This window comes from Ranitomeya variabilis, chromosome 8 (assembly GCF_051348905.1).
Source record: "Ranitomeya variabilis isolate aRanVar5 chromosome 8, aRanVar5.hap1, whole genome shotgun sequence".
In the NCBI taxonomy this organism is placed as follows: domain Eukaryota; kingdom Metazoa; phylum Chordata; class Amphibia; order Anura; family Dendrobatidae; genus Ranitomeya; species Ranitomeya variabilis.
Window position 1 is genome coordinate 16,437,551 of NC_135239.1, and position 24,867 is coordinate 16,462,417.

At 42.6% G+C, this 24,867-nt stretch overlaps 1 protein-coding gene across 1 annotated transcript; it reads left to right on the forward strand.

The window, feature by feature from the left end:
• Nucleotides 1-3,087: 3,087 nt before the first annotated feature.
• RPE65 (retinoid isomerohydrolase RPE65) lies at nucleotides 3,088-24,521 on the forward strand. Its single transcript, XM_077278365.1, has 14 exons — nucleotides 3,088-3,137; nucleotides 4,045-4,127; nucleotides 4,485-4,635; nucleotides 6,698-6,805; nucleotides 6,891-7,032; nucleotides 7,720-7,867; nucleotides 7,989-8,070; nucleotides 8,489-8,621; nucleotides 16,490-16,629; nucleotides 17,391-17,520; nucleotides 20,317-20,431; nucleotides 23,035-23,129; nucleotides 23,211-23,322; nucleotides 24,154-24,521. The coding sequence occupies exons 1-14, from the start codon at nucleotides 3,127-3,129 to the stop codon at nucleotides 24,303-24,305; spliced, it is 1,602 nt and encodes a 533-aa protein (XP_077134480.1). The 5' UTR covers nucleotides 3,088-3,126; the 3' UTR covers nucleotides 24,306-24,521.
• Nucleotides 24,522-24,867: the final 346 nt, after the last annotated feature.

A 24,867-nucleotide genomic window follows, 5' to 3' on the forward strand; every position in this document is an offset into this window, starting at 1 on the left:
AGGGAGGTCATACATGCACGTGGAGCCCACACACACTACTGAGCATCTTTTCCTTGTCATGAGGCATTTCCACTGAAGTTGGATCAGCCTGTAACTTCATTTTCCACTTTGATTTTGAGTATCATTCCAAATCCAGACCTCCATGGGATATTAGTTGTGATTTACGTTGATAATTGTAAGGTTTTATTGTTCTGAACACATTCCACTATGCAATGAATAAAGATTTACAGCTGGAATATTTCATTCAGTGATATCTAGGATGTGGTATTTTAGTGTTCCCTTTATTTTTTTGAGCAGTGTATATTTTCATAAAACCTGTTATTACAAATATACATAAATGGTATCATAATCATAATGGCCCCTGCAATAAAATTATTACCGGTACATTGCCATTTTGGCTTTTTTTTTTTTCATCTCATGGAAAAAATAAATGCAATATATCATGATTAAAAAAATTATGTAATTCAAACTGCAGCGACGTGCAGAAGTGCTAATCCTAAACCCCACGCATTCAGAGGAAAGCAAGAAATGTTATGGACCTTTGTATGAAACGATGTAAATTATTTTCAAAAGTGCTTTTATTAATGAAACACAAAAAGTTACAACATAAATGTGGAATTGTCGTAACCCAATGACCTGCAGAATAAACTTGTTTCACTCCGACCATAAAAACAATGCAATAAAAGTTATACAATATGTGGCCCAAAATTGTCATTGAGAATGTGACGCAACCTGCCGAAAACTAATCTGTTAGAAGTCAACGAGAAAATAAAAAAATAAGCAAAAAATAAAAATTGATGCATCTACAATGGGATAATAGGAATACAAAAATGTTAATTTCATGAGATGGCGCAGCTCATAGGTGGTGGACATCTGTGGTCTCCCATATGTTTCCGCAGGTGGAGCAGAATGTGCTGCCGATTCTGCAGCATTTCTATGGTGCTCCCCGTGTTCGGGGCAGTGGAGAATATTGCACATAAGTCACTTGTATAATAGTCCGGAAAGTTCTCGGATAAATTCCCCTAAAAATGCAGCTGATGTGACGGCCGTAATCTCATTATCAAATGTTCTAGGACAAAGGTCCTCAGTTCCCAGCAGCCGAGGACAGAACCAAAATAATAAGAGGCTGTAATCCCGTTATACAAGTCCGCGACAAAGAATGTGTGAGAAAGCCACCGATGATTCTCGGTCCATAGATCCCTGGACTATTGTCAGCAGCACACGGGGGGTTAAACCAGTAATAAGTGCAGCTATAGAAAGGAAATTGCATAACTAACAATTGCCTAATATACAGAGTTCACGTGTCAGAAAATTGCACCTGCTCATGGGAAGCACAGGGGTCTTTAAGGGTATGGATATTGGATACTTATGCAGCAATGTTTTGTACATAGTCTTAAAAGGCTTTTACCAAGTTTTTTAACTCATTGCTAGGGGTGCAACAACGAGGAACCAGACAGTCCCGAGAAGGGGTCTCTGAATGGAGCGACTCTCGGGCATGCGCACCTCCACTCCACTCATTCTCAAGTCTTGGACAGCGCCAATGGAAAGTAAAAACAGCAGTCAGACCACCAGCAATCAGTAAATTATCCATTATTCTATCCATGGCGGATAACTGAAAAACGTGGTACAATCCCTTTTAAGTAAAATGTTTCTTTCGATTTGTGTATACAGCTCCTATGCAGAGTTATGTGTCTCAAAGGCTAAAAACTCCAAGCGAACCTGTTGTGATTCAGCACACGGCTTCTTCACAGGGGGTCTTTTCTGTCTCGGTCAGCCTATGTGCCGGTGCCATTACTCAGACATAAGTGACCTCAATGCTTTTACTGTAAAGAATCCTCCGCTCTGTTTTTTATTCATCTTCCTCTAACACTCACATTCCTAGAAGGAATAGTTTCATATCTTGGCAGATTTGGGGTCCGTCCACGTGGGACAGAATTTCTGTATGGATTTGGATATGGAAAATCTGAAACAATACAGTGATCGAATCTCCTCCACATTCTGCAGATATTAACCCTTAGCATAGATCTTAACATTTCTAGCACAAATGTATCCCTTTTTTGTGGAGGGGAGAAATCGACCACAAATCCACAGAAAAATCCACGTTGCCTGTTTTTTTCCATCCCATGTGGATATCCCCCTCTACAAGTCTAAGGATTGGAAATGCCGGGTGTTTTACAATTTGAAGGAAGGCAATGAGTGATTTCGGGTAAATGTCCCTTATAGAGGATCTCGGTCCTACAGGAAGCGTCCCGGACACCTCCAGAGGGATCACAGTCTCGTGACCAGACGTCCATGCACCGGGCTCCAATGTGAGACGTATCCGAGCGTTTTACAATTTGAAGGAAGGCAATGAGTGATTTCGGGTAAGTGTCCCTTATAGAGGATCTCGGTCCTACAGGAAGCGTCCCGGACACCTCCAGAGGGATCACAGTCTCGTCACCAGACGTCCATGCACCGGGCTCCAATGTGAGACGCATCAGAGCGTTTTACAGTTTGAAGGAAGGCAATGAGTGATTTTGGGTAAATGTCCCTTATAGAGGATCTCGGTCCTACAGGAAGGGTCCCGGACACCTCCAGAGGGATCACAGTCTCGTGACCAGACGTCCATGCACCGGGCTCCAATGTGAGACGTATCCGAGCGTTTTACAATTTGAAGGAAGGCAATGAGTGATTTCGGGTAAGTGTCCCTTATAGAGGATCTCGGTCCTACAGGAAGCGTCCCGGACACCTCCAGAGGGATCACAGTCTCGTCACCAGACGTCCATGCACCGGGCTCCAATGTGAGACGTATCCGAGCGTTTTTCCGTATAGTTATTGGACTGAGATAATCTCTCGTCTTGCTGCGTGTGACTGAATTATTTCCTATAATCCACCGCTGGTTTGAAAGGATTTAGAACTAAACATTTTTCAAAGAGCCTCCTTGTGCAGAGAGCAAAGACGCCGAAGACTGAAGGGAGAGAGAATCCCGGTCCTGAAAGAATCTTCTGTTCCTCGTCCGCTCGCTCATTGGCTGCGCTCGCTCGTTAAGAAGATTATTCTCATGAAACAAATCAAAGTCCCTATAAATAAAGACTTCAGACCCCCAAACCCAGTCTGGCAGCGGCTCGTCCCCTAGCACGAGGCACCATGGTCAGTCGGTAAGTAGCGGGATGGACGCCATTAGCAATCAGGTCACGGCTTCAAAACCCAACGAGTCGCCTTATAAGAGGCGAGAAACTTTTACCACGAGTCAAAGGAAGCTTTTTTGTTACAAAGTTTCTACTTCTCAGTTTTTAGGAATGTTTTATAGATTAAGGGGAAATGGCGGGTAGCAATTCCGTAATACTTTCTTTTTATAAAATTCTGGCTTTGCTGCTGAATGGAGCCTCATTTTTATCTTTCCTTCATCCTGCACGTTAGGCCTACTAACTGAGCGACTCTTCTGAGCTCCCGCTATGCAGAATTATGAATGCAGCTCCGGCTGTGGGATGGAGCATGAGATAAACAAGGATTTGCATCTTTACAGAATCGATTTTGTAAGAGATTATTAAAAATCGATGCAGCAAAGACTTCTGCTTTAATCAGAGATTTGATACTGCTTTATTAAAAGGGGCAGTCCAAAGCATAAACATTATTTTTCAGGGGGCTCAGTGATGCCGCACAGGTCCCATTCCAACTCTCACGATTCCCGCTGGTCTCTACAAGAAACGTTAGGTAATGCCACTCAGCCAATCACTGGCCACCGCAGGGACACGCCTCAGCCTCTGATTGGCTGAACAGACATTTCCTGCCATGTGAGGAGATAGGACCTGGAAGCACAAACCAGTGAAGATCATGCGTCCGCTGAAAAGGGACCAGCAGGGACCGTGGGATCACTGGAACGGGACCTGCAGAAGATCAGGAAGGGTGGCATTCATTTTAATTATTCAGGCACTTTTGGGCATTTCAGCAATAACTCCCGCTACAATCCCTTTAAGTCCCCTGCCATCTTGGATTCCTTCAGTCTCATTGTGGTGAATGGGGCTGGGTGCTTTCAGGAGTTGGTCACTTCTTGCCTTTTTGCAGCGTGGAGCACCCTGCTGGCGGCTACAAGAAACTGTTTGAGACGGTGGAGGAACTGGCCACCCCAATGAGCGTCCACATCACAGGTAAGTGCGCCGTTTTCACTATGCGTCTGCCAATCTTCTGGCGTACGTGTCAAACAGGCCTTAAAGCTTCTATTCATATTCCAAAAGTGTCCGTTTGGCCTCTGCCGGGCCGGCAAATCATGGGACACACTCTGGTCCTGCTTAAAGTGACATATACCATACAGGAGCATTCTGCAAAACCCGTATACCGCACAGCAGGAACATAAGCTGGCGAATAGCACATAGATGCATCTGTTATAAACTTATAAATGAAAACATCCTAACACATAAGTGCATTAATGTCGGTATATTTGGGAATGTTACCCTTCAGGGGCATAGTGACAATTGGTTTTCACCTCTCCATCCCTTCTCGGACAGGTCGGCTACCCTTATGGCTGTCTGGCAGTTTGCTGCGGTGTGGACCCGGACTGTTTGAGGTGGGTGCGGAACAATTCTATCACCTGTTTGATGGACAAGCTCTGCTACATAAGTTTGAGTTCAAGGAGGGACATGTGACGTATCATCGCAGGTATGTACCATCACCAGCCACGTGGACCAGGTCCTATCCCATTACTTCTGCTGGTTCCACGGCATTGGAGATTAGTACTCTGCTATCTCCCCCATTTATAGGACTACTACAAAATAAATCTTTATGTACGTGACATTTATCAAATATGGGAAAAATCTACCAAAAATAGAATACACCAAAAATGTACTATTAATGCAAAAGTCAGAAGGAATTTTTCCAATTGACTAAGTGGTCCTGTTTTGGAGACAATTGCGTGCAAATTGGAATATGTGCAATAATATAACTGCTATAATACTGCCCCCCCGTTTACAGGAATATAACTGCTATAATACTGCCCCCCGTGTACAGGAATATAACTACTATAATACTGCCCCTATGTACAGGAATATAACTACTATAATACTGCTCCTATGTACAAGAATATAACTACTATAATACTGCCCCTATGTACAAGAATATAACTACTATAATACTGCTCCTATGTACAAAAATATAACTACTATAATACTGCTCCCTATGTACAAGAATATAACTACTATAATACTGCTCCTATGTACAAGAATATAACTACTATAATACTGCTCCTATGTAGAAGAATATAACTACTATAATACTGCTCCTATGTACAAGAATATAACTACTATAATACTACCCCTATGTACAGGAATATAACTACTATAACACTGCTCCTATGTACAAGAATATACCTACTATAATACTGCTCCTATGTACAAGAATATAACTACTATAATACTGCCCCCTATGTACAAGAATATAACTACTATAATACTGCCCCTATGTACAAGAATATAACTACTATAATACTGCTCCTATGTACAAGAATAACTACTATAATACTGCCCCTATGTACAAGAATATAACTACTATAATACTGCTCCTATGTACAAGAATATAACTACTATAATACTGCCCCCTATGTACAAGAATATAACTACTATAATACTGCCCCTATGTACAAGAATATACCTACTATAATACTGCTCCTATGTACAAGAATATAACTACTATAATACTGCTCCTATGTACAAGAATATACCTACTATAATACTGCTCCTATGTACAAGAATATAACTACTATAATACTGCTCCTATGTACAAGAATATAACTACTATAATACTGCCCCTATGTACAAGAATATACCTACTATAATACTGCTCCTATGTACAAGAATATAACTACTATAATACTGCTCCTATGTACAAGAATATACCTACTATAATACTGCCCCCTATGTACAAGAATATAACTACTATAATACTGCCCCTATGTACAAGAATATAACTACTATAATACTGCTCCTATGTACAAGAATAACTACTATAATACTGCCCCTATGTACAAGAATATAACTACTATAATACTGCTCCTATGTACAAGAATATAACTACTATAATACTGCCCCCTATGTACAAGAATATAACTACTATAATACTGCTCCTATGTACAAGAATATAACTACTATAATACTGCCCCTATGTACAAGAATATAACTACTATAATACTGCTCCTATGTACAAGAATATAACTACTATAATACTGCCCCTATGTACAAGAATATACCTACTATAATACTGCTCCTATGTACAAGAATATAACTACTATAATACTGCCCCTATGTACAGGAATATAACTACTATAATACTGCTCCTATGTACAAGAATATAACTACTATAATACTGCTCCTATGTACAAGAATATAACTACTATAATACTGCCCCTATGTACAAGAATATAACTACTATAATACTGCCCCTATGTACAAGAATATACCTACTATAATACTGCTCCTATGTACAAGAATATAACTACTATAATACTGCCCCTATGTACAGGAATATAACTACTATAATACTGTTCCTATGTACAAGAATATAACTACTATAATACTGCTCCTATGTACAAGAATATAACTACTATAATACTGCCCCTATGTACAAGAATATAACTACTATAATACTGCCCCTATGTACAAGAATATAACTACTATAATACTGCCCCCTATGTACAGGATATGTAACAGTGCGGTGCTTTTGACCACAGATTTATAAAGACTGATGCTTACGTCCGAGCAATGACAGAGAAGAGGATTGTAATAACAGAGTTCGGTACCTTTGCTTATCCAGATCCATGTAAAAATATATTCTCCAGGTAAGTCAGGAACATTGAAAATTCAGAGTTTTGTGGTGTTAAATAATTTTAAACATATCATTATTATTTCTTTGAATCTCCATAGGTTTTTTTCATACTTTAAAGGTTTAGAAGTCACAGACAACGCCCTTGTGAATATATACCCCGTGGGGGAGGATTTTTACGCCTGCACAGAAACCAATTACATAACAAAGGTCGATCCTGAGACGCTGGAAACGGTGAAGAAGGTACTTAGTGATGAAGTGGGAAATGGCCAATTACTGGATATTTAGCCGCTTATCTTTATGGGAAAATATGACAATATCAAATGAGTTCTCAGTCAGGTTTTCTGTATAAGCAGAAGATTATTGGAGGAATTGGTGATAAAAGAATGAATGTATATGGACCACTTCACTTTTCGGTGGAGGTTCTCCATGTATCCTCTTAGGACATGTAGACATCGTAAAGAGGCTACTGCTCGAAAAGAATACATTTAAGTATCGTTACAAAAAGTTATGGTTAAAAATCTACCGTTTTGAGTATACAGTTCCTATACAGACCAATGTGGCTGCATGGTTACAGACTATATTCCCTATGTGGTCGGTTCCCGCATTCATATAGTGTCCAAACTCAAACCAAAAGAATACGCGCCGGATAAAGGTAAAGGACACCCGACTGCGGGATCTGACTACACAAGGTTTGTTTGTAGTCTGTAACTATGGAGACACATACTGTAGATCTATCATTTTTTTGTCTACAGCTCCTATGTAGAACGTTTTTGTTTTTTTTTTATCAATGTCATATACAAAGTAGCTTCATTTTGTATCACACATGGTGCAGAAAATGACCGGAGACAAAAATATATCAGGAGCGGGATCACAAAATGCAGGACATATTTCTCTAGGAGTCATGGCTCCTGTTTTTCTGACTTTCAGGTGGATCTCTGTAAATACATCTCCATCAATGGTGTCACCGCGCACCCGCACATCGAGAACGACGGCACCGTCTACAACATAGGAAACTGCTTCGGGAAGAACTTTTCACTTGCATACAATGTGGTCATGATTCCTCCTCTGCAGGCAGGTGAGTGACTGAGAACGGGTGTAATATGGGCTTTATAAAAGGGCACAGATCACAGAAACGCACAAAAATTGGATGCTGTAATAAGGAACTTTCTGGTAATTCTGATAATTTACTGTTACAGACAAAGAAGATCCCATAACAAAGAGCAAAGTGGTTGTCCAGTTCCCTTGTAGTGACAGATTTACCCCGTCCTATGTCCACAGGTAACAAGAACATTTCACATCTGTAATCATGGATGAACGAAAGAACTCACAGCAATATAACAACTATATTACCGCCTGTATACAAGAATATAACTACTATAATACTGCCCCTATGTACAAGAATATAACTACTATAATACTGCCCCTATGTACAAGAATATAACTACTATAATACTGCCCCTATGTACAAGAATATAACTACTGTAATATTGTACCATTTGACCAACTTTTCACTGCTAGGAAATCTAATCACTGATTGTTATTTGCTATAATAAACTTAATTGATTTTCCAGACAGCTGTGACTTTCATGATCTGATCTTTGTGCATCTTATCCTCGTTTAGTCAGCGATTTGTATATACAAGATGATTTATCTGTTCTGTAGGACTCTGGTTGGTAACTTGTCTTTTTTCTTTCAGTTTTGGAATGACTCCAAATTATCTAGTTTTTGTAGAACAACCAGTGAAGATAAATCTGTTCAAGTTCCTGTCTGCCTGGAGCATCTGGGGAGCCAATTACATGGATTGTTTTGAGTCTCATGAAACTATGGGTGTGAGTAAGAACACTGCTGCTTGTCACTTACATTCTCCATTAGAATGTCTTTATAACATCTGCTTTCTTAGAAGTTCCATTCTTTGCTTTTGCATGCTTATATGTCCCATGTGGTGGAGCCCTGGTTCACAAAGGATTAAAGAAACTGCTCAATATTCAAAGTTTACCAATTATAATTATAACTAGATGGTGGCCCGATTCTAACGCATCGGGTATTCTAGAATATGCATGTCCACGTAGTATATTGCCCAGTCACGTAGTACATTGCCCAGTCACGTAGTATATTGCCCAGTCACGTAGTATATTGCCCAGCCAGGTAGTATATTGCCCAGCCAGGTAGTATATTGCCCAGCCACGTAGTATATTGCCCAGTCACGTAGTATATTGCCCAGCCAGGTAGTATATTGCCCAGCCAGGTAGTATATTGCCCAGCCAGGTAGTATATTGCCCAGCCACGTAGTATATTGCCCAGCCACGTAGTATATTGCCCAGCCACGTAGTATATTGCCCAGCCACGTAGTCTATTGCCCAGTCACGTAGTATATTGTCCAGCCACGTAGTATATTGTCCAGCCACGTAGTATATTGTCCAGGCACGTAGTATATTGCCCAGCGACGTAGTATATTGCCCAGCGACGTAGTATATTGTCCAATTATGTAGTATACAGGTCCTTCTCAAAAAATTAGCATATAGTGTTACATTTCATTATTTACCATAATGTAATGATTACAATTAAACTTTCATATATTATAGATTCATTATCCACCAACTGAAATTTGTCAGGTCTTTTATTGTTTTAATACTGATGATTTTGGCCTACAACTCCTGATAACCCAAAAAACCTGTCTCAATAAATTAGCATATCAAGAAAAGGTTCTCTAAACGACCTATTACCCTAATCTTCTGAATCAACTAATTAACTCTAAACACATGCAAAAGATACCTGAGGCTTTTAAAAACTCCCTGCCTGGTTCATTACTCAAAACCCCCATCATGGGTAAGACTAGCGACCTGACAGATGTCAAGAAGGCCATCATTGACACCCTCAAGCAAGAGGGTAAGACCCAGAAAGAAATTTCTCAACAAATAGGCTGTTCCCAGAGTGCTGTATCAAGGCACCTCAATGGTAAGTCTGTTGGAAGGAAACAATGTGGCAGAAAACGCTGTACAACGAGAAGAGGTGACCGGACCCTGAGGAAGATTGTGGAGAAGGACCGATTCCAGACCTTGGGGAACCTGAGGAAGCAGTGGACTGAGTCTGGTGTGGAAACATCCAGAGCCACCGTGCACAGGCGTGTGCAGGAAATGGGCTACAGGTGCCGCATTCCCCAGGTAAAGCCACTTTTGAACCATAAACAGCGGCAGAAGCGCCTGACCTGGGCTACAGAGAAGCAGCACTGGACTGTTGCTAAGTGGTCCCAGGTACTTTTTTCTGATGAAAGCAAATTTTGCATGTCATTCGGAAATCAAGGTGCCAGAGTCTGGAGGAAGACTGGGGAGAAGGAAATGCCAAAATGCCTGAAGTCCAGTGTCAAGTACCCAGTCAGTGATGGTGTGGGGTGCCATGTCAGCTGCTGGTGTTGGTCCACTGTGTTTCATCAAGGGCAGGGTCAATGCAGCTAGCTATCAGGAGATTTTGGAGCACTTCATGCTTCCTGGCACCTGCTCACAGTGCCAAAACCACTGGTAAATGGTTTACTGACCATGGTATTACTGTGCTCAATTGGCCTGCCAACTCTCCTGACCTGAACCCCATAGAGAATCTGTGGGATATTGTGAAGAGAAAGTTGAGAGACGCAAGACCCAACACTCTGGATGAGCTTAAGGCCGCTATTGAAGCATCCTGGGCCTCCATAACATCTCAGCAGTGTCACAGGCTGATTGCCTCCATGCCACGCCGCATTGAAGCAGTCATTTCTGCCAAAGGATTCCCGACCAAGTATTGAGTGCATAACTGAACATTATTATTTGATGGTTTTTTGGTTTGTTATTAAAAAACACTTTTATTTGATTGGACGGTTGAAATATGCTAATTTATTGAGACAGGTTTTTTGGGTTATCAGGAGTTGTAGGCCAAAATCATCAGTATTAAAACAATAAAAGACCTGACAAATTTCAGTTGGTGGATAATAAATCTATAATATATGAAAGTTTAATTGTAATCATTACATTATGGTAAATAATGACATTTAACACTATATGCTAATTTTTTGAGAAGGACCTGTATTGTTCAGCGACGTAGTATATTGCCCAGTTACGTAGTATATTGCAGGTTAAAAAATAAACATATACTCACCTTCCGAGGGCCCCTTGTAGTCCACGGCAGCTTCCGGTCCCAGGGTTAGTCTGAGCGCAGGACTTGTGATGACGTCGCGGTCACATGACCGTGACGTCATGGCAGGTCCTTCTGCCATACCATCTTTGCCACCGCAACCTGCAACGGAAGATGGCGGGCGGCGCGAGCGGCTCAGCGGACTACAGAGGGTGAGTATAGCAGGTTTTTTTTTAAATGTATTATTTTTAACATTACATTTTGTACTATTGATGCCGCATAGGCAGCGTCAATAGTACAAAGTTGGGGACACACAGGGTTAATAGCGGCTGTAACAGAGTGCGTTACCCACGGCATAACGCGGTCCGTTACCTCCGGCATTAACCCTGTGTGAGCGGTGACCGGAGGGGTGTATGCGGGCGCCGGGCAGTGAGTGCGGGGAGTAAGGAGCGGCCATTTTTTTCCGGACTGTGCGCATTGCTGATTGGTCGCGGCAGCCATGACAGGCAGCTGGCGAGACCAATCAGCGAACGAATAACCACGACAGACAGACAGAAGGACAGACAGACGGAAGTACCCTTAGACAATTATATAGTAGATAATAATTTTATTTATATAGCGCCAACATATTCCGTAGCGCTTTGCAAATTATAAAGGGGACTTGTACAGACAATAGACATTACAGCATAACAAAAATCAGTTCAAAATAGATACCAGGAGGAATGAGGGCCCTGCTGCTCGCAAGCTTACAAACTATGAGGAAAAGGGGAGACACGAGAGGTGGATGGTAACAATTGCTTTAGTTATTGGGACCAGCCATAGTGTAAGGCTCGGGTGTTCATGTAAAGCTGCATGAACCGGTTATCAGCCTAAATATGTAACAGTACAGACACAGAGGCTATTAACTGCATGAAATATATGAGAACATGATGCGAGGAACCTGATAATGGTTTAAGTTTTTTGAATGGGCCACACAGGGATGGTTAGGTTAATGCGTTGAGGCAGTAGGCCAGTCTGAACAAATGCATTTTTAGGGCACGCTTAAAACTGTGGGGTTTAATCGTATTAACCCGGGTAGTGCATTCCACAGAATTGGCGAACCACATGAAAAGTCTTGGAGATGGGAGTGGTAGGTTCTGATTATTGAGGATGCTAACCTGAGGTCATTAGCGGAGCGGAGGGCACGGGTAGGGTGGTAGACTGAGACCAGAGAGGAGATGTACGGTGGTGCTGAGCCATGGAGTGCTTTGTGGATGAGGGTAATAGTTTTGTACTGGATTCTGGAGTGGATGGGTAGCCAGTGTAATGACTGGCACAAGGTAGAGGCATCGGTGTAACGGTTGGTGAGGAATATGATCCTGGCTGCAGCATTCAGGACAGATTGGAGCGGGGAGAGTTTGGTAAGAGGGAGGCCGATTAGTAGAGAGTTACAATAGTCCAGACGAGAATGAATAAGTGAGACAGTAAGAGTTTTTGCAGAGTCGAAAGTAAGAAAAGGGCGAATTCTAGAAATGTTTTTGAGATGCAGATAAGAGCGAGCCAGTGATCGGATGTGGGGGTGAATGAAAGCTCGGAATCAAGGATGACCCCAAGGCAGCGGGCATGTTGCTTTGGAGTAATGGTGGAACCACACACGGAGATGGCAATGTCAGGCAAAGGTAGGTTAGTAGAGGGAGAGAACACGAGGAGTTCAGTTTTTGACAGGTTCAGTTTCAGATAGAGGGAGGACATGATGTTAGAGACAGCGGTAAGACAATCACTGGTGTTTTCTAAGAAGGTCGGCGTGAAAGCAGGAGAAGAGGTGTATAATTGGGTGTCATCAGCATAGAGATGGTACTGGAACCCAAATCTACTGATTGTTTGTCCAATAGGGGCAGTATACAAAGAGAAGAGGAGGGGGCCTAGGACTGATCCTTGAGGAACCCCAACAGTAAGGGGAAGAGGAGAGGAGGAGGAACCAGCAAAACATACAGTGAAGGATCGGTCAAAGAGAAAGGAGGAGAACCAGGAGAGAACGGTGTCCTTGAGGCCGATGGAGCGGAGCATAGTGAGGAGGAGCTGATGATCCACAGTGTCGAATGCTGCGGAGAGATCCAAGAGAATTAGCATGGAGTAGTGACCATTAGATTTAGCTGTTAGTAGGTCATTAGAGACTTTAGTGAGGGCAGTTTCTGTAGAGTGTAAAGAGCGGAAACCAGATTGAAGAGGGTCGAGAAGAGAGTTATCTGAGAGATAGCGGGTAAGACGGGAGTGGACCAGGCGTTTGAGGAGTTTGGAGATGAAGGGAAAATTAGAGACAGGTCTATAATTAGCGGCACAATGTTGGTCGAGGGAGGGTTTTTTAAGTAATGGATGTATGATGACATGCTTAAATGAGGAGGGAAAAATACCAGAAGTGAGGGAAAGGTTGAATATTTTTGTTAGGTGAGAGGTGACAGCCGGGGAAAGGGACTGGAGGAGATGTGGTGGAATGGGGTCACTGGTGCAAGTGGTCGGGCGAGAAGATGCAAGGAGCCTGCTTACTTCTTCTTCTGTAACTGGTTCAAACTCAGAGAGTGAACTAGATGCAGTGGGGGAGGGAGGACAGTGCCTGGTATGAAGAGATTGGGAGATGATTTCCTGTCGAATGTGGTCAATTTTTTCTTTGAAATAATTAACCAGATCGTCAGTGCGGAGATCTGTGGTTGGGGCCTGCTCTCTTGGGTTGAGTAGGGACTGGAAAGTGTCGAAGAGACGTTTAGGGTTACTGGACAGTGAGGTGATGAGGGTGTTAAAATAGGTTTGTTTGGAGAGGTGAAGGGCAGAGTTGTATGTCTTAAGCATAAACTTATAATGGATGAAATCTTCGGGTAGACTAGATTTTCTCCACAGACGTTCGTCGCACCTGGAGCACCGCTGCAGGAAACGTGTTTGCAGCGTGTGCCACGGTTGGCGCTGTCTGTGCTGAGTTGTTCTATGTATAGGAGGTGCCGCTTCATCCAGGGCACTTTGCAGGGTTTCATTGTAATGCTTCAGTGCAGAGTCAGGACACGAGATGGAGGAGATAGGGGCCAATGAGGACCAATTGATAGAATTTTTTACTCTAATACTGCCCCTATGTAAAAGAATATAACTACTATAATACTGCTCCTATGTACAAGAATATAACTACTATAATACTGCTCCTATGTACAAGAATATAACTACTATAATACTGCCCCTATGTAAAAGAATATAACTACTATAATACTGCTCCTATGTACAAGAATATAACTACTATAATACTGCCCCTATGTACAAGAATATAACTACTATAATACTGCCCCTATGTACAAGAATATAACTACTATAATACTGCTCCTATGTACAAGAATATAACTACTATAATACTGCCCCTATGTACAAGAATATAACTACTATAATACTGCTCCCTATGTACAAGAATATAACTACTATAATACTGCTCCTATGTACAAGAATATAACTACTATAATACTGCCCCTATGTACAAGAATATAACTACTATAATACTGCTCCTATGTACAAGAATATAACTACTATAATACTGCCCCTATGTACAAGAATATAACTACTATAATACTGCTCCCTATGTACAAGAATATAACTACTATAATACTGCTGCTATGTACAAGAATATAACTAAGATGAACAAAGAGGGATGTGACAAGGTAAGCCAGAAATAGGTGGCACCATAACCAGAGACAGGTACATTCAGGTATATACTAAAAAATACAGTATGCTTGCTCAAAACTAAATTTAACCTATGTTTGTGCAGAAAAACACAAACACCAAGTGCACCAAGGAGGCTGTATACCACCCTTGAAATACGAGCAAAAAAGTGGGTCAGATGAAATGACCAAGTGATGGAGGTAAATTACCTGAATGGACACTGGAGCTTTGAGGTGCCACCGTCCCCAATGCGCGTTTCGGCGCTTAAGCCTTCTTCCGGGGGATCTGGCTTACCTTGTTACATCCCTCTTTGTTCATCTTGGTTTTTTACTTTTTAATATACTTAATAAAATTTTGTAACTTTTATTATAATTGGTATTTGTTGGTGCTTTCTTTCTATATGATTTTCAGTTATTTGGCACTTACCTCTTATTTATTGCACCGTTCCTTACTTGGTAGTGGGTGCAGGTCTTGTTTTTTTGCTTTAAGAATATAACTACTATAATACTGCTCCTATGTACTAGAATATAACTACTATAATACTGCTCCTATGTACAAGAATATAACTACTATAATACTGCTCTTATGTACAAGAATATAACTACTATAATACTGCTCTTATGTACAAGAATATAACTACTATAATACTGCTCCTATGTACTAGAATATAACTACTATAAGGCTATGTTCACACGGTGCGTTTTTTGGTGCGGATCCGGAGCGGAATTTCAGCTGCGGATCCGCATCCGTTTTCCATGTAGGTTACAGTACAATGTAACCCAATGGAAAACAAAATCCGCTGTGCCGACGATCCTTTTTTCCCCAGGAAAATCCGCGCGGATTTGCCTGCGGAAAAAAGAAGTACCATGTCAATTCTTTCTCCGGATTCCGCTGCGGGTTTCCAGCAGCACCAATAGGAAACTGCATTTGGAAACCCGCAGTGGAATCCGCAGAAGAAAAAGGATCAAAATCCGCAGCTAAAATCAGCGCTGAATTTTAGCTGCGGTTTTTCAAAACAGGACAGGAAAAAAAACTGATGAAAAAACTGAACGTGTGAACGTAGCCTTATACTGCTCCTATGTACAAGAATATAACTACTATAATACTGCCCCTATGTACAAGAATATAACTACTATAATACTGCTCCTATGTACAAGAATATAACTACTATAATACTGCTCTTATGTACAAGAATATAACTACTATAATACTGCCCCTATGTACAAGAATATAACTACTATAATACTGCCCCTATATACAAGAATATAACTACTATAATACTGCCCCTATGTACAATATAACTACTATAATACTGCCCCTATATACAAGAATATAACTACTATAATACTGCTCCTATGTACAAGAATACAACTACTATAATACTGCCTCTATGTACAAGAATATAACTACTATAATACTGCTCCTATGTACAAGAATATAACTACTATAATACTGCTCCTATGTACAAGAATATAACTACTATAATACTGCCCCTATATACAAGAATATAACTACTATAATACTGCCCCTATGTACAATATAACTACTATAATACTGCCCCTATATACAAGAATATAACTACTATAATACTGCTCCTATGTACAAGAATACAACTACTATAATACTGCCTCTATGTACAAGAATATAACTACTATAATACTGCCTCTATGTACAAGAATATAACTACTATAATACTGCTCCTATGTACAAGAATATAACTACTATAATACTGCCCCTATGTACAATAATATAACTACTATAATACTGCCCCTATATACAAGAATATAACTACTATAATACTGCCCCTATGTACAATAATATAACCACTATAATACTGTATTTTTCGGGGCGCGGTTGGGGGCTTGTTTTCACTTTTACTCTTGAGCCCCACTAGTATTAACCCTTTCTCTGACCCGCTGTGCTATAGGTGTGGATGCACGTTGGTGAGAAGCACACAGGAGAATATCTCAATATAAAGTACAGGACGTCGGCCTTCAACATTTTCCATCACATTAACACATATGAAGACAATGGATTTATCATTGTGGATCTTTGCTGCTGGAAGGGGTAATGTCATCAATGGAACTGAACCACAGGAACTCAGACGGTCTAATAAACCCAAAAAGATACGAAAGTGGAGGATAGGGATTATTTAAAGGGGAAGTGTCACCAATAAAAACGCTATTAATCTGCAGATATGGGGTTAATCTTGCAGGTTAATAGTGTTATTATGTTGGTCGGCGACTGCACATGGCCTAACGCTGCTGGGAGAAAATGAACTTTATTCTCCCCAGCAGGTCTAGGCCTCTGTACCCGCGCCCCTGGCGCTGACTGACACTCGCTCTGCATTGGGGCCGGCTGTCAGTCAGGACCGGGGGCGCTCTTTATTCTCAGAGTGGTGACTGAACCAGCGCCGGTGCCGCCATTATGACTGAAACGGGAACTGCTGGGGAGAATAAAATTATTTTTCTCCCTGCAGCGTCCGGCTACGTGCAGGCGCCAGGCAGCATAATAACGCTATTATCATGTAGATTAACCCTATATCTGCAGGTTAATAGCGTTTTTTCTGGTGACAGGTTCCCTTTAAGAGGTTTTCCAATTAAGACAATCCTTTTTCATAGAAGGGCCCCTAAAACTGTGAAGAAATTTAGAATCAAGTGTTTAATTGACCCACAGCACCCCCGCAGGGAAGAAGGAGCATTACATAGGTCACAGTGAAGTCCATAGACACATTGGTCCTCCAGAGATAGAAGCTCTCCTCTCTTTAGCCATTGCTTTGGTGACTTCTATCTACTTCTGGACGTCACACCAATCTTTTATTGTTGCAGCTTTGAATTTATCTACAATTATCTGTATCTGGCCAACTTACGTGAGAACTGGGAGGAAGTGAAGAGACTGGCACAGAAAGCTCCTCAACCTGAAGTCCGGAGATACGTCCTGCCCCTCGATATCCAGAAGGTAAGGTGCATCCCCACCATGGGCACTTCTGATTAGCTCTGATACATTATGGCGTCCTCTATGCTTTACACTGCAGCTCTACTTGCACACACTGTAGTTGGTGTACGTATTGGAGAAAATATGGATCAGAGTGGAAGTGAAGGATGAAATTATGCCATCTCCACCTTTCTCGACCACCTCACCACCTGGCTACTTCATTTCCTCTCTGCTGACATCCCCACTATCATCATGGTTGACTTCAACATCCCCATTGACACTTCCACATCAGCTGTCTCTAAACTTTTATCGCTCAGTGCCTCCTACGGTCTCACTCAATGGTCCTCTGGGGCCACTCAAAGATGGCCACACGCTGGACCTCATCTTCACCCGCCTCTGCTCCCTTACTAATCTCACTAGCTCACCCCTCCCCCTGTCTGACCACAACCTACTGACATTCTCTTCCCTCTCCGCAATCCCCACTCCACAAACTCACTCACCCTCGCAGAAATCTCAAACACCTCAATTTACAATCTCTCTCTGAGTCCCTTCTCCCTCTTACAGACATCGCTTCCTTACATGACACAGATGCTGCTGCCTCTTTTTATAACACCACAATAACAGCTACACTTAATTCGGCCGCCCCGCTCACGCATAGCAAAACTCGTACAATCAACAGGCAGCCCTGGCTGACCAACCTGACCAAAGAACTGAGACGGGCTTCCAGGGTTGCTTAGCGGAGATGGAAGCGATCCCGCTCTACCGACCATTTCATCGCATACAAGCAGCCCCTCACCAGATTCAAGTCCACGCTCACTGCTGCAAAACAAACTTACTTCTCATCTCTCATATCCTCCCTGACTCACAACCCTAAACAGCTTTTCAACACTTTCAATTCTCTACTCCGTCCCCCAGCACCTCCTCCCTCTCCTCTCATTTCTGCCGAAGACTTTGCCTCCTTCATTAAGCAGAAGATCAATACGATCAGAGAAAGCTTTGGCCCGCAGCCCCCAATGCCCCTCTTAGCTGCTCAGCCCTGTTCCTCCAAAACCAGCTTCTCCACCATGACAGAAGATCAGCTCTCCACCCTCCCGTCAAGATCACATCTCACCACTTGCACGCTTGACCCGCTCCCGTCCCACCTCATCCTTAACCTCGCCAGTCTTCATCCCAGCTCTAACACACCTTTTCAACCTCTCAATCACAACAGGTGTCTTCCCCTCAGCCTTCACACATGCCAAGATCACACCCATCCTCAAAAAGCCCTCCCTCGACCCATCCTGTGTCTAGCTATCACCCGATATCACTTTTCCCTCAAAACTATTGGAACAGCATGTCCATCTTAAACTGTCCACCCACCTCTCCTCCAGCTCCCTCTTTGAAAGGTTACAATCTGGCTTCCGACCGCATCACTCCACTGAAACTGCCCTAACTAAAGTCACCAATGACCTATTAACCGTCAAGAGCAAGCGACACTACTCTGTCCTCCTCCTCCTGGACCTGTCTTCTGCCTTTGACACTGTGGACCACTCCCTTCTGCTACAAATCCTCATCTCTTGGCATCACAGACTTGCCCCTATCCTGGATCTCGTCATATCTGACAGACCGAACATTCAGTGTCTCCCTCCCCCACGCCACCTCCTCACTCCGCCCCTTGTCTGTCGGTGTTCCCCAAGGCTCAGTCCTAGGGCCCCTGCTCTTCTCCATCTACACCTTCAGCCTGGGACAGCTCATAGAAACCCACGGTTTGCAGTACCATCTCTACGCTGATGACACGCAGATCTACCTATCCGGACCTGACCTCACCTCACCTCCTTACTCACCAAAATCCCACATTGTCTGTCTCTTTCTTTTCTGCTCGCTTTCTAAAACTGAACATGGACAAAACAGAATTCATCACCTTTCCCCCATCTCACCCTACCCCTCCACCAGACCTATCCATCAATGTCAATGGCTGCTCACTTTTCAACTCATGCATGCTCGGTGCCTCGGGGTGATCCTCGACTCTGTCCTCATATCCAAGCCCTTGCCTCCTCCTGCCGACTCATACCCCAAAAATATTTCCCAGATCCGCGCATTCTTTGACCATGAAACCACAAAAACACTAGTGCATGCCCTTATCTCCCAACTCGACTACTGCAACCTCCTACTCTCTGGTCTCCCCTCTGGCACCAATCGAATCCATCCTACACTCTGCTGCCCGACTAATCCACTTGTCTCCATTCCCCAGCCTCTCCCCTATGCCAAGCCCTTCACTGGCTTCCTATTGTCCAGAGACTCCAGTTCAAAACCCTTACAATGACATACAAAGCCATCCACAACCTGTCTCCTCCATACATCTGTGACCTCGTCTCCCGGTACTTACCTACACGCAACCTCCGATCCTCACAAGATCTCCTTCTCTTCTCCCCTCTTATCTCTTCTTCCCACAACCGCATCCAAGACTTCTCCCGTGCTTCCCCCATACTCTGGAACTCTCTACCCCAACACATCAGACTCTCGCCTACCTCAGAAACTAAGAACCTGAAGACTCACCTCTTCTGACAAGCCTACAGCCTGCAGTGATCCTCAACCTACTGAACCACCGCACAACCAGCTCTACCCTCTCATAGTTTATCCTCACCCATCCCTTGTAGACTGTGAGCCCTCGCGGGCACGGTCCTCCCTCCTCGTGTACCTTGTTTTGCTCATGTTTATTGTACTTGTATAAACAAGTATTTGCCCCTTTCACATGTAAAGCGCCATGGAATAAATGCTATAAAAATGTATTATAATAATAATAAAGTCCAGTTTAATTCTGATTTTATGCTCTTATACCAGCACGACTCGGGAAAGAACTTGGTGAATCTGCCGTACACCACAGCTACCGCCACGCTGCGCAGCGATGGCACGATCTGGCTGGAACCGGAGGTTCTCTTCTCCGGACCTCGGCAAGGTTTGTGTCATGGAAAATAAAACTGGTGCCCCGATATTAGCGCATGTCTGGGGTGGGATACAGTAGGGAACAACCAGTTCTTGAAGTTGAGGAGTTGGAAACAGCATAAATGGGCGAGCGGAAAGATCAGCGAGACTGATAATTGACAAATTGTGATGTCAGATCGACGGACAAAGGAATAAATTGTGAGTTCTTCTGAGGTGTTACCGGTATACACCGGCTCTCGTGGGGTGTTCCCAGTACTCGCCGGGTCTCGTGGTGTCCCCGGTCCTAGCTGGGTCTCGGGGGGGTGTTCTCAGTACACGCCGAGTCTCTTGGGCTGTTCTCGATACACGCGGGGTCTCGCGGAGTGTTTCCGGTACACGCCGGGTCTTGTGAAGTGATCCTGGTAAATTGTTATCTACTAAAAGTGGTACAAGGAAGTAGAACTTGTGATCTAGCGACAGAGTCATGGGCATCTATGGGTCATTAATGTACGTGGGTAGTAAAGGTGCACATCTGGTCCGATCCCAAAATTTGCTGATAAATGTACCACTGGCTATGATAGAAAGGTGTCAGGGCACACAGAACATCGCAGCTTGTTGTATATGTGGCTGCACACTACGTATTGGGCATTTAATGCCTTGACAGATCGTTGAATATTCAGTAGAGATTTTATTAGTAGAATTATATTGAACTTATTAAGCGCTGCGGAATATGTTGGCACTATAGAAATAAAAATTATTATTATGAACTTTTTTATGTTACACGTTGTGGCTTCACAGAAGGCTAAGCTATCTTTCTTAGGGTGGGGGCAATTCTTTATTTTTTTTTTTTGTAAGACTCAAGCAAACTCCTAATTGATTCATCTGCTGCAGCATGAGTCATCTTTCTTTCTAATTTAATTGTTTGCCTAAAGGGACGGTTATCCTTTTGTCAACTCCTAATTAGAAGTGGATTTTACTACATATTGCTTTACTTTGGCACATATAAGTTTGCACAACTCATTAAAAGTTTGAAAAGGCTGCTAATATCCATCTGACCGCCGGGTGGCAGTGATTGCTGTGATCTTATCAGGCAGACATACAGTGGCATGTAAAAGTTTGGGAACCCCCAGTCAAATTTTCTGTTATTGTGAAGTTGAAGATGAAATTATCTCTAAAAGGCCTTTATCTTTGTACCGTGTTAGGCAGTAGATAGAAAAATATTTAGATTTGCGAGTCCTCAGTGGTTGATACCATCTTTTCAGTTAGCCATTAAAAGGTATCAACCACTGAGGATTCTCAATTCTAAATATTTCTCTAAGACGCCTACATTTACAGAGGACACAATCCCTTTGTATTTTAGGCAAAAAAGTGTCTTTTTTAAATTACAAAAAGGAAAATAGGCCGATGCAAAAGTTTTGGCACCCTGCATTGTTAGTACCTAGTAGCACCCCCTTTTGAAAGTATCACAGCTTGTAGATGCTTTTTGTAGCCAAGAATCTTTTAATTCTTGTTTGAGGGATTTTCATCCATTCCTCCCGTTCTATGACATTCCCGGGCCGTCTTGCATCCTCTGCTATTTCGAGGTCTAGTCACAGATTTTCAGTTATGTTCATCTCAGGGTATATCAGGGGACTGAGCCGACCATTGTACAACCTTCAGCTTGCACCTTTTTGAGGTCGTCTATGGTAAATTTTGACGTGTTTTTTAGTACCATGCTTAATGGGTGGCGAGATTTTTTTTTCCTGAAATTCTCTGCCCTTTTTTTTCCATACATACCGTTGATCATTGTGGCCAAAGAGATCTATTTTATCCTCATCGGTCCACAGGATATGTTTCCAAATTGCTTGTTTAGATGTTCTTTTGCATACTTCTGATGCTGAATTTTATGGTGAGGAAGCAGGAGAGGTTTTCTTCTGATGACACTTCCGTGAAGGCCATATTTGTGCTGGTGTCTCTGAACAGTAGAACAATGTACCACAACTCCAGAGTCTGCTAAATCTATCTAAAGGTATTTTGCAGTCAAGCAGGGGATTCTGATTTGCCTCTCTAGCAATCCTACAAGCAGCTCTCACTGAAATTTTGCTTGGTCTACCAGACCTTATCTTGACCTCTACCGTTCCTGGTAACGGCCATTTCTTAATTACATTTCATTCTGAGGAAAGGGCAACTTGATAACGCTTTGCTATCTTCTTATACCCTCTCCTGCTTTGTGAGCCTCCACCATTTTCAGAGTGCTAGACAGCTGTTAGAAGAACCCATGGCTGCTGTTTTTTGACACAAGGTTAGGGGAGGCTGGGTTTTATAAAAATGGGAATTTTTCATCATCTGGCCTTTCCTATTGATGATAGTGAACAAACCATAACCCTAACTGGCTGATAAAGGTCTGAAACTTTGGTCAAAGTTATCTGAGTACACAAATCTCAAAGGGTGCAAAAACGTTTGCATGCCACCGTAGCACTGTAGTACGTCTATAGTGCCAATTTATTCCTCAGCCCTGTATACAGGTTTTAATAGCTCATAGGACCTGAACACACACACAGGCACGGGCATATCCACAAAGTATTTGCAAAAGTTTCCCCTAAATGGACTCAATTATAGCAAAGGATAAATTCTCTCATCCTGACTAATATTCCGCAGCTTTCGAATTCCCGCAAATCAACTACAAAGCGTATTGCGGTAAAGATTACAAGTATGCGTACGGGCTGGGGCTGAATCACTTCATTCCTGACAGGGTGAGTATATACATATTTACCATTTTGCACTTGTCTGGAGATGGGGGGATATATAACGTGGTTGTATATACTATATTCCAGCTTGTGAAACTGAATGTCAAGAGCAAAGAGACGTGGGTATGGCAGGAGCCCAACACCTACCCGTCTGAGCCCATATTTGTCCCGACCCCCGACGCCCTGGAGGAAGATGATGGTAACAATATTTTAAGGCTTTGTTCAGCTAAGGGGTTAATCGGTTCATTACTTTTCCGAAATTTTTCATCATGTGTCATTTATGGTAAAACCATACTGCAGTGTTTTCATATGAAGTCTTGTTTTTTTTTTCGTAGAGTGAGCAGTAGTTTTTATAGGTACCATCTTGATTTCCCCTTTAAAGAATCATTGTACGGATCGTTATCATTACGGTGGAGCTCGGATACACGGATGTATAAGTTTTGAGGAAGAGTTTTTTTTTCCATAGAACCTTATTAAAACTTATTTTACCCCTTTTACTGTCACATTAAAAAAATCTAAAGCAGCGATCGTCTGATCACTTTTATGATGTGCAGGTCCCTGGTCCAGCAGCCATATTGGTAGAGCCTTGGGAACCTCCTATCTGCCGGCAATCCTGGCACTTCTTCTGATTAATAGGCCCAGTGAGATGTCATGCGTGATTAGCGTCATAATGATGACATTCTGCAAGGCCGAAAAATCAGAAGAGGCGCCCGGAGTGCTGGGCTCTAGTACAGTGGTCATGGACTACGGACCAGTGTCCTGAGAATCTTTTTCTAGTTCCTTAGTTTTAGCATCTTAGGGATTAACAGTCGGGATCGGTGTTACCTCCGATCTTGGTAGTTGCGGAAGGAGACTGGTGACCGGTCAGTACACCCGAGCCCCAGAAGGTTATGCAGGACTCATCTGTGACGGATTTTACTCTCACAGGGGGATGCAACAACCCATATGAACCTCAGAGAGGGCTCCCTGCTCAGGATGCGCCGCTAAAAGTCAGACTATAACATTACTTTTCCGTGTATTACTACCACAGGGGTGATACTGAGTGTGGCCATCGCTCCAGCGGTGGGGCACAAGCCCTCCTTCCTACTGATCCTGGATGCGAAGGACATGAGTGAAATCGCCAGAGCTGAGGTCGACACCATCATCCCCGTCACATTTCACGGCATGTTCAAAGATGCCTAAACGAAACCTATCACGTGACAGCGACACAACTGGATCCAGTCCTCAAAATGTGTCCAGTCCGAAGACGAGAGACGACAGTGTCCAGGCGGACCGTGTCCGGAGGCTGCACATATTCATCCCTTTGTATATTTCTGTATCTATTGCTTTACCTTGATCCTAGGAGGAATTTAGCAGCATCCTCTTGCCTTAATAAATATCTTTTGCATTGTTTTACTGATGAACGGTCATGTCCCCTTTGTATCAAACAAAATGTAACAAGATATAAAATTCTATTATATTATTAGTGTAAAGTTGTAAAGTGTCATCTTCCAAACCTGCCAGAAGCTGTAAATGGTCTAAAACCTCCTCAGTCACCAGAAAATCCATCTACAGTAAAACAATAACTAGAAAAGAGGGAGGAGGGGGATGAAGCTGCAGATTTCTCAGCGCAGCGTTCCAGTAAAGCATCACATGGCGAGATCTCATTGGCTCAATACAATGTGTGCATATACAGTATAACAGATGTATAGATAGTACAAAATAGGTTTTCTTGCAGGTTTTGCAAGCTGCCATGGCCTCCACT

Excerpts from the sequence above, each read along its gene's own strand:
- RPE65 (XM_077278365.1), top strand. Across the intron at positions 6,806-6,890 it reads TGTAAAAATATATTCTCCAG|GTTTTTTTCATACTTTAAAG; the intron begins GTAAGTCAGGAA and ends GAATCTCCATAG. Across the intron at positions 7,033-7,719 it reads CGCTGGAAACGGTGAAGAAG|GTGGATCTCTGTAAATACAT; the intron begins GTACTTAGTGAT and ends TCTGACTTTCAG.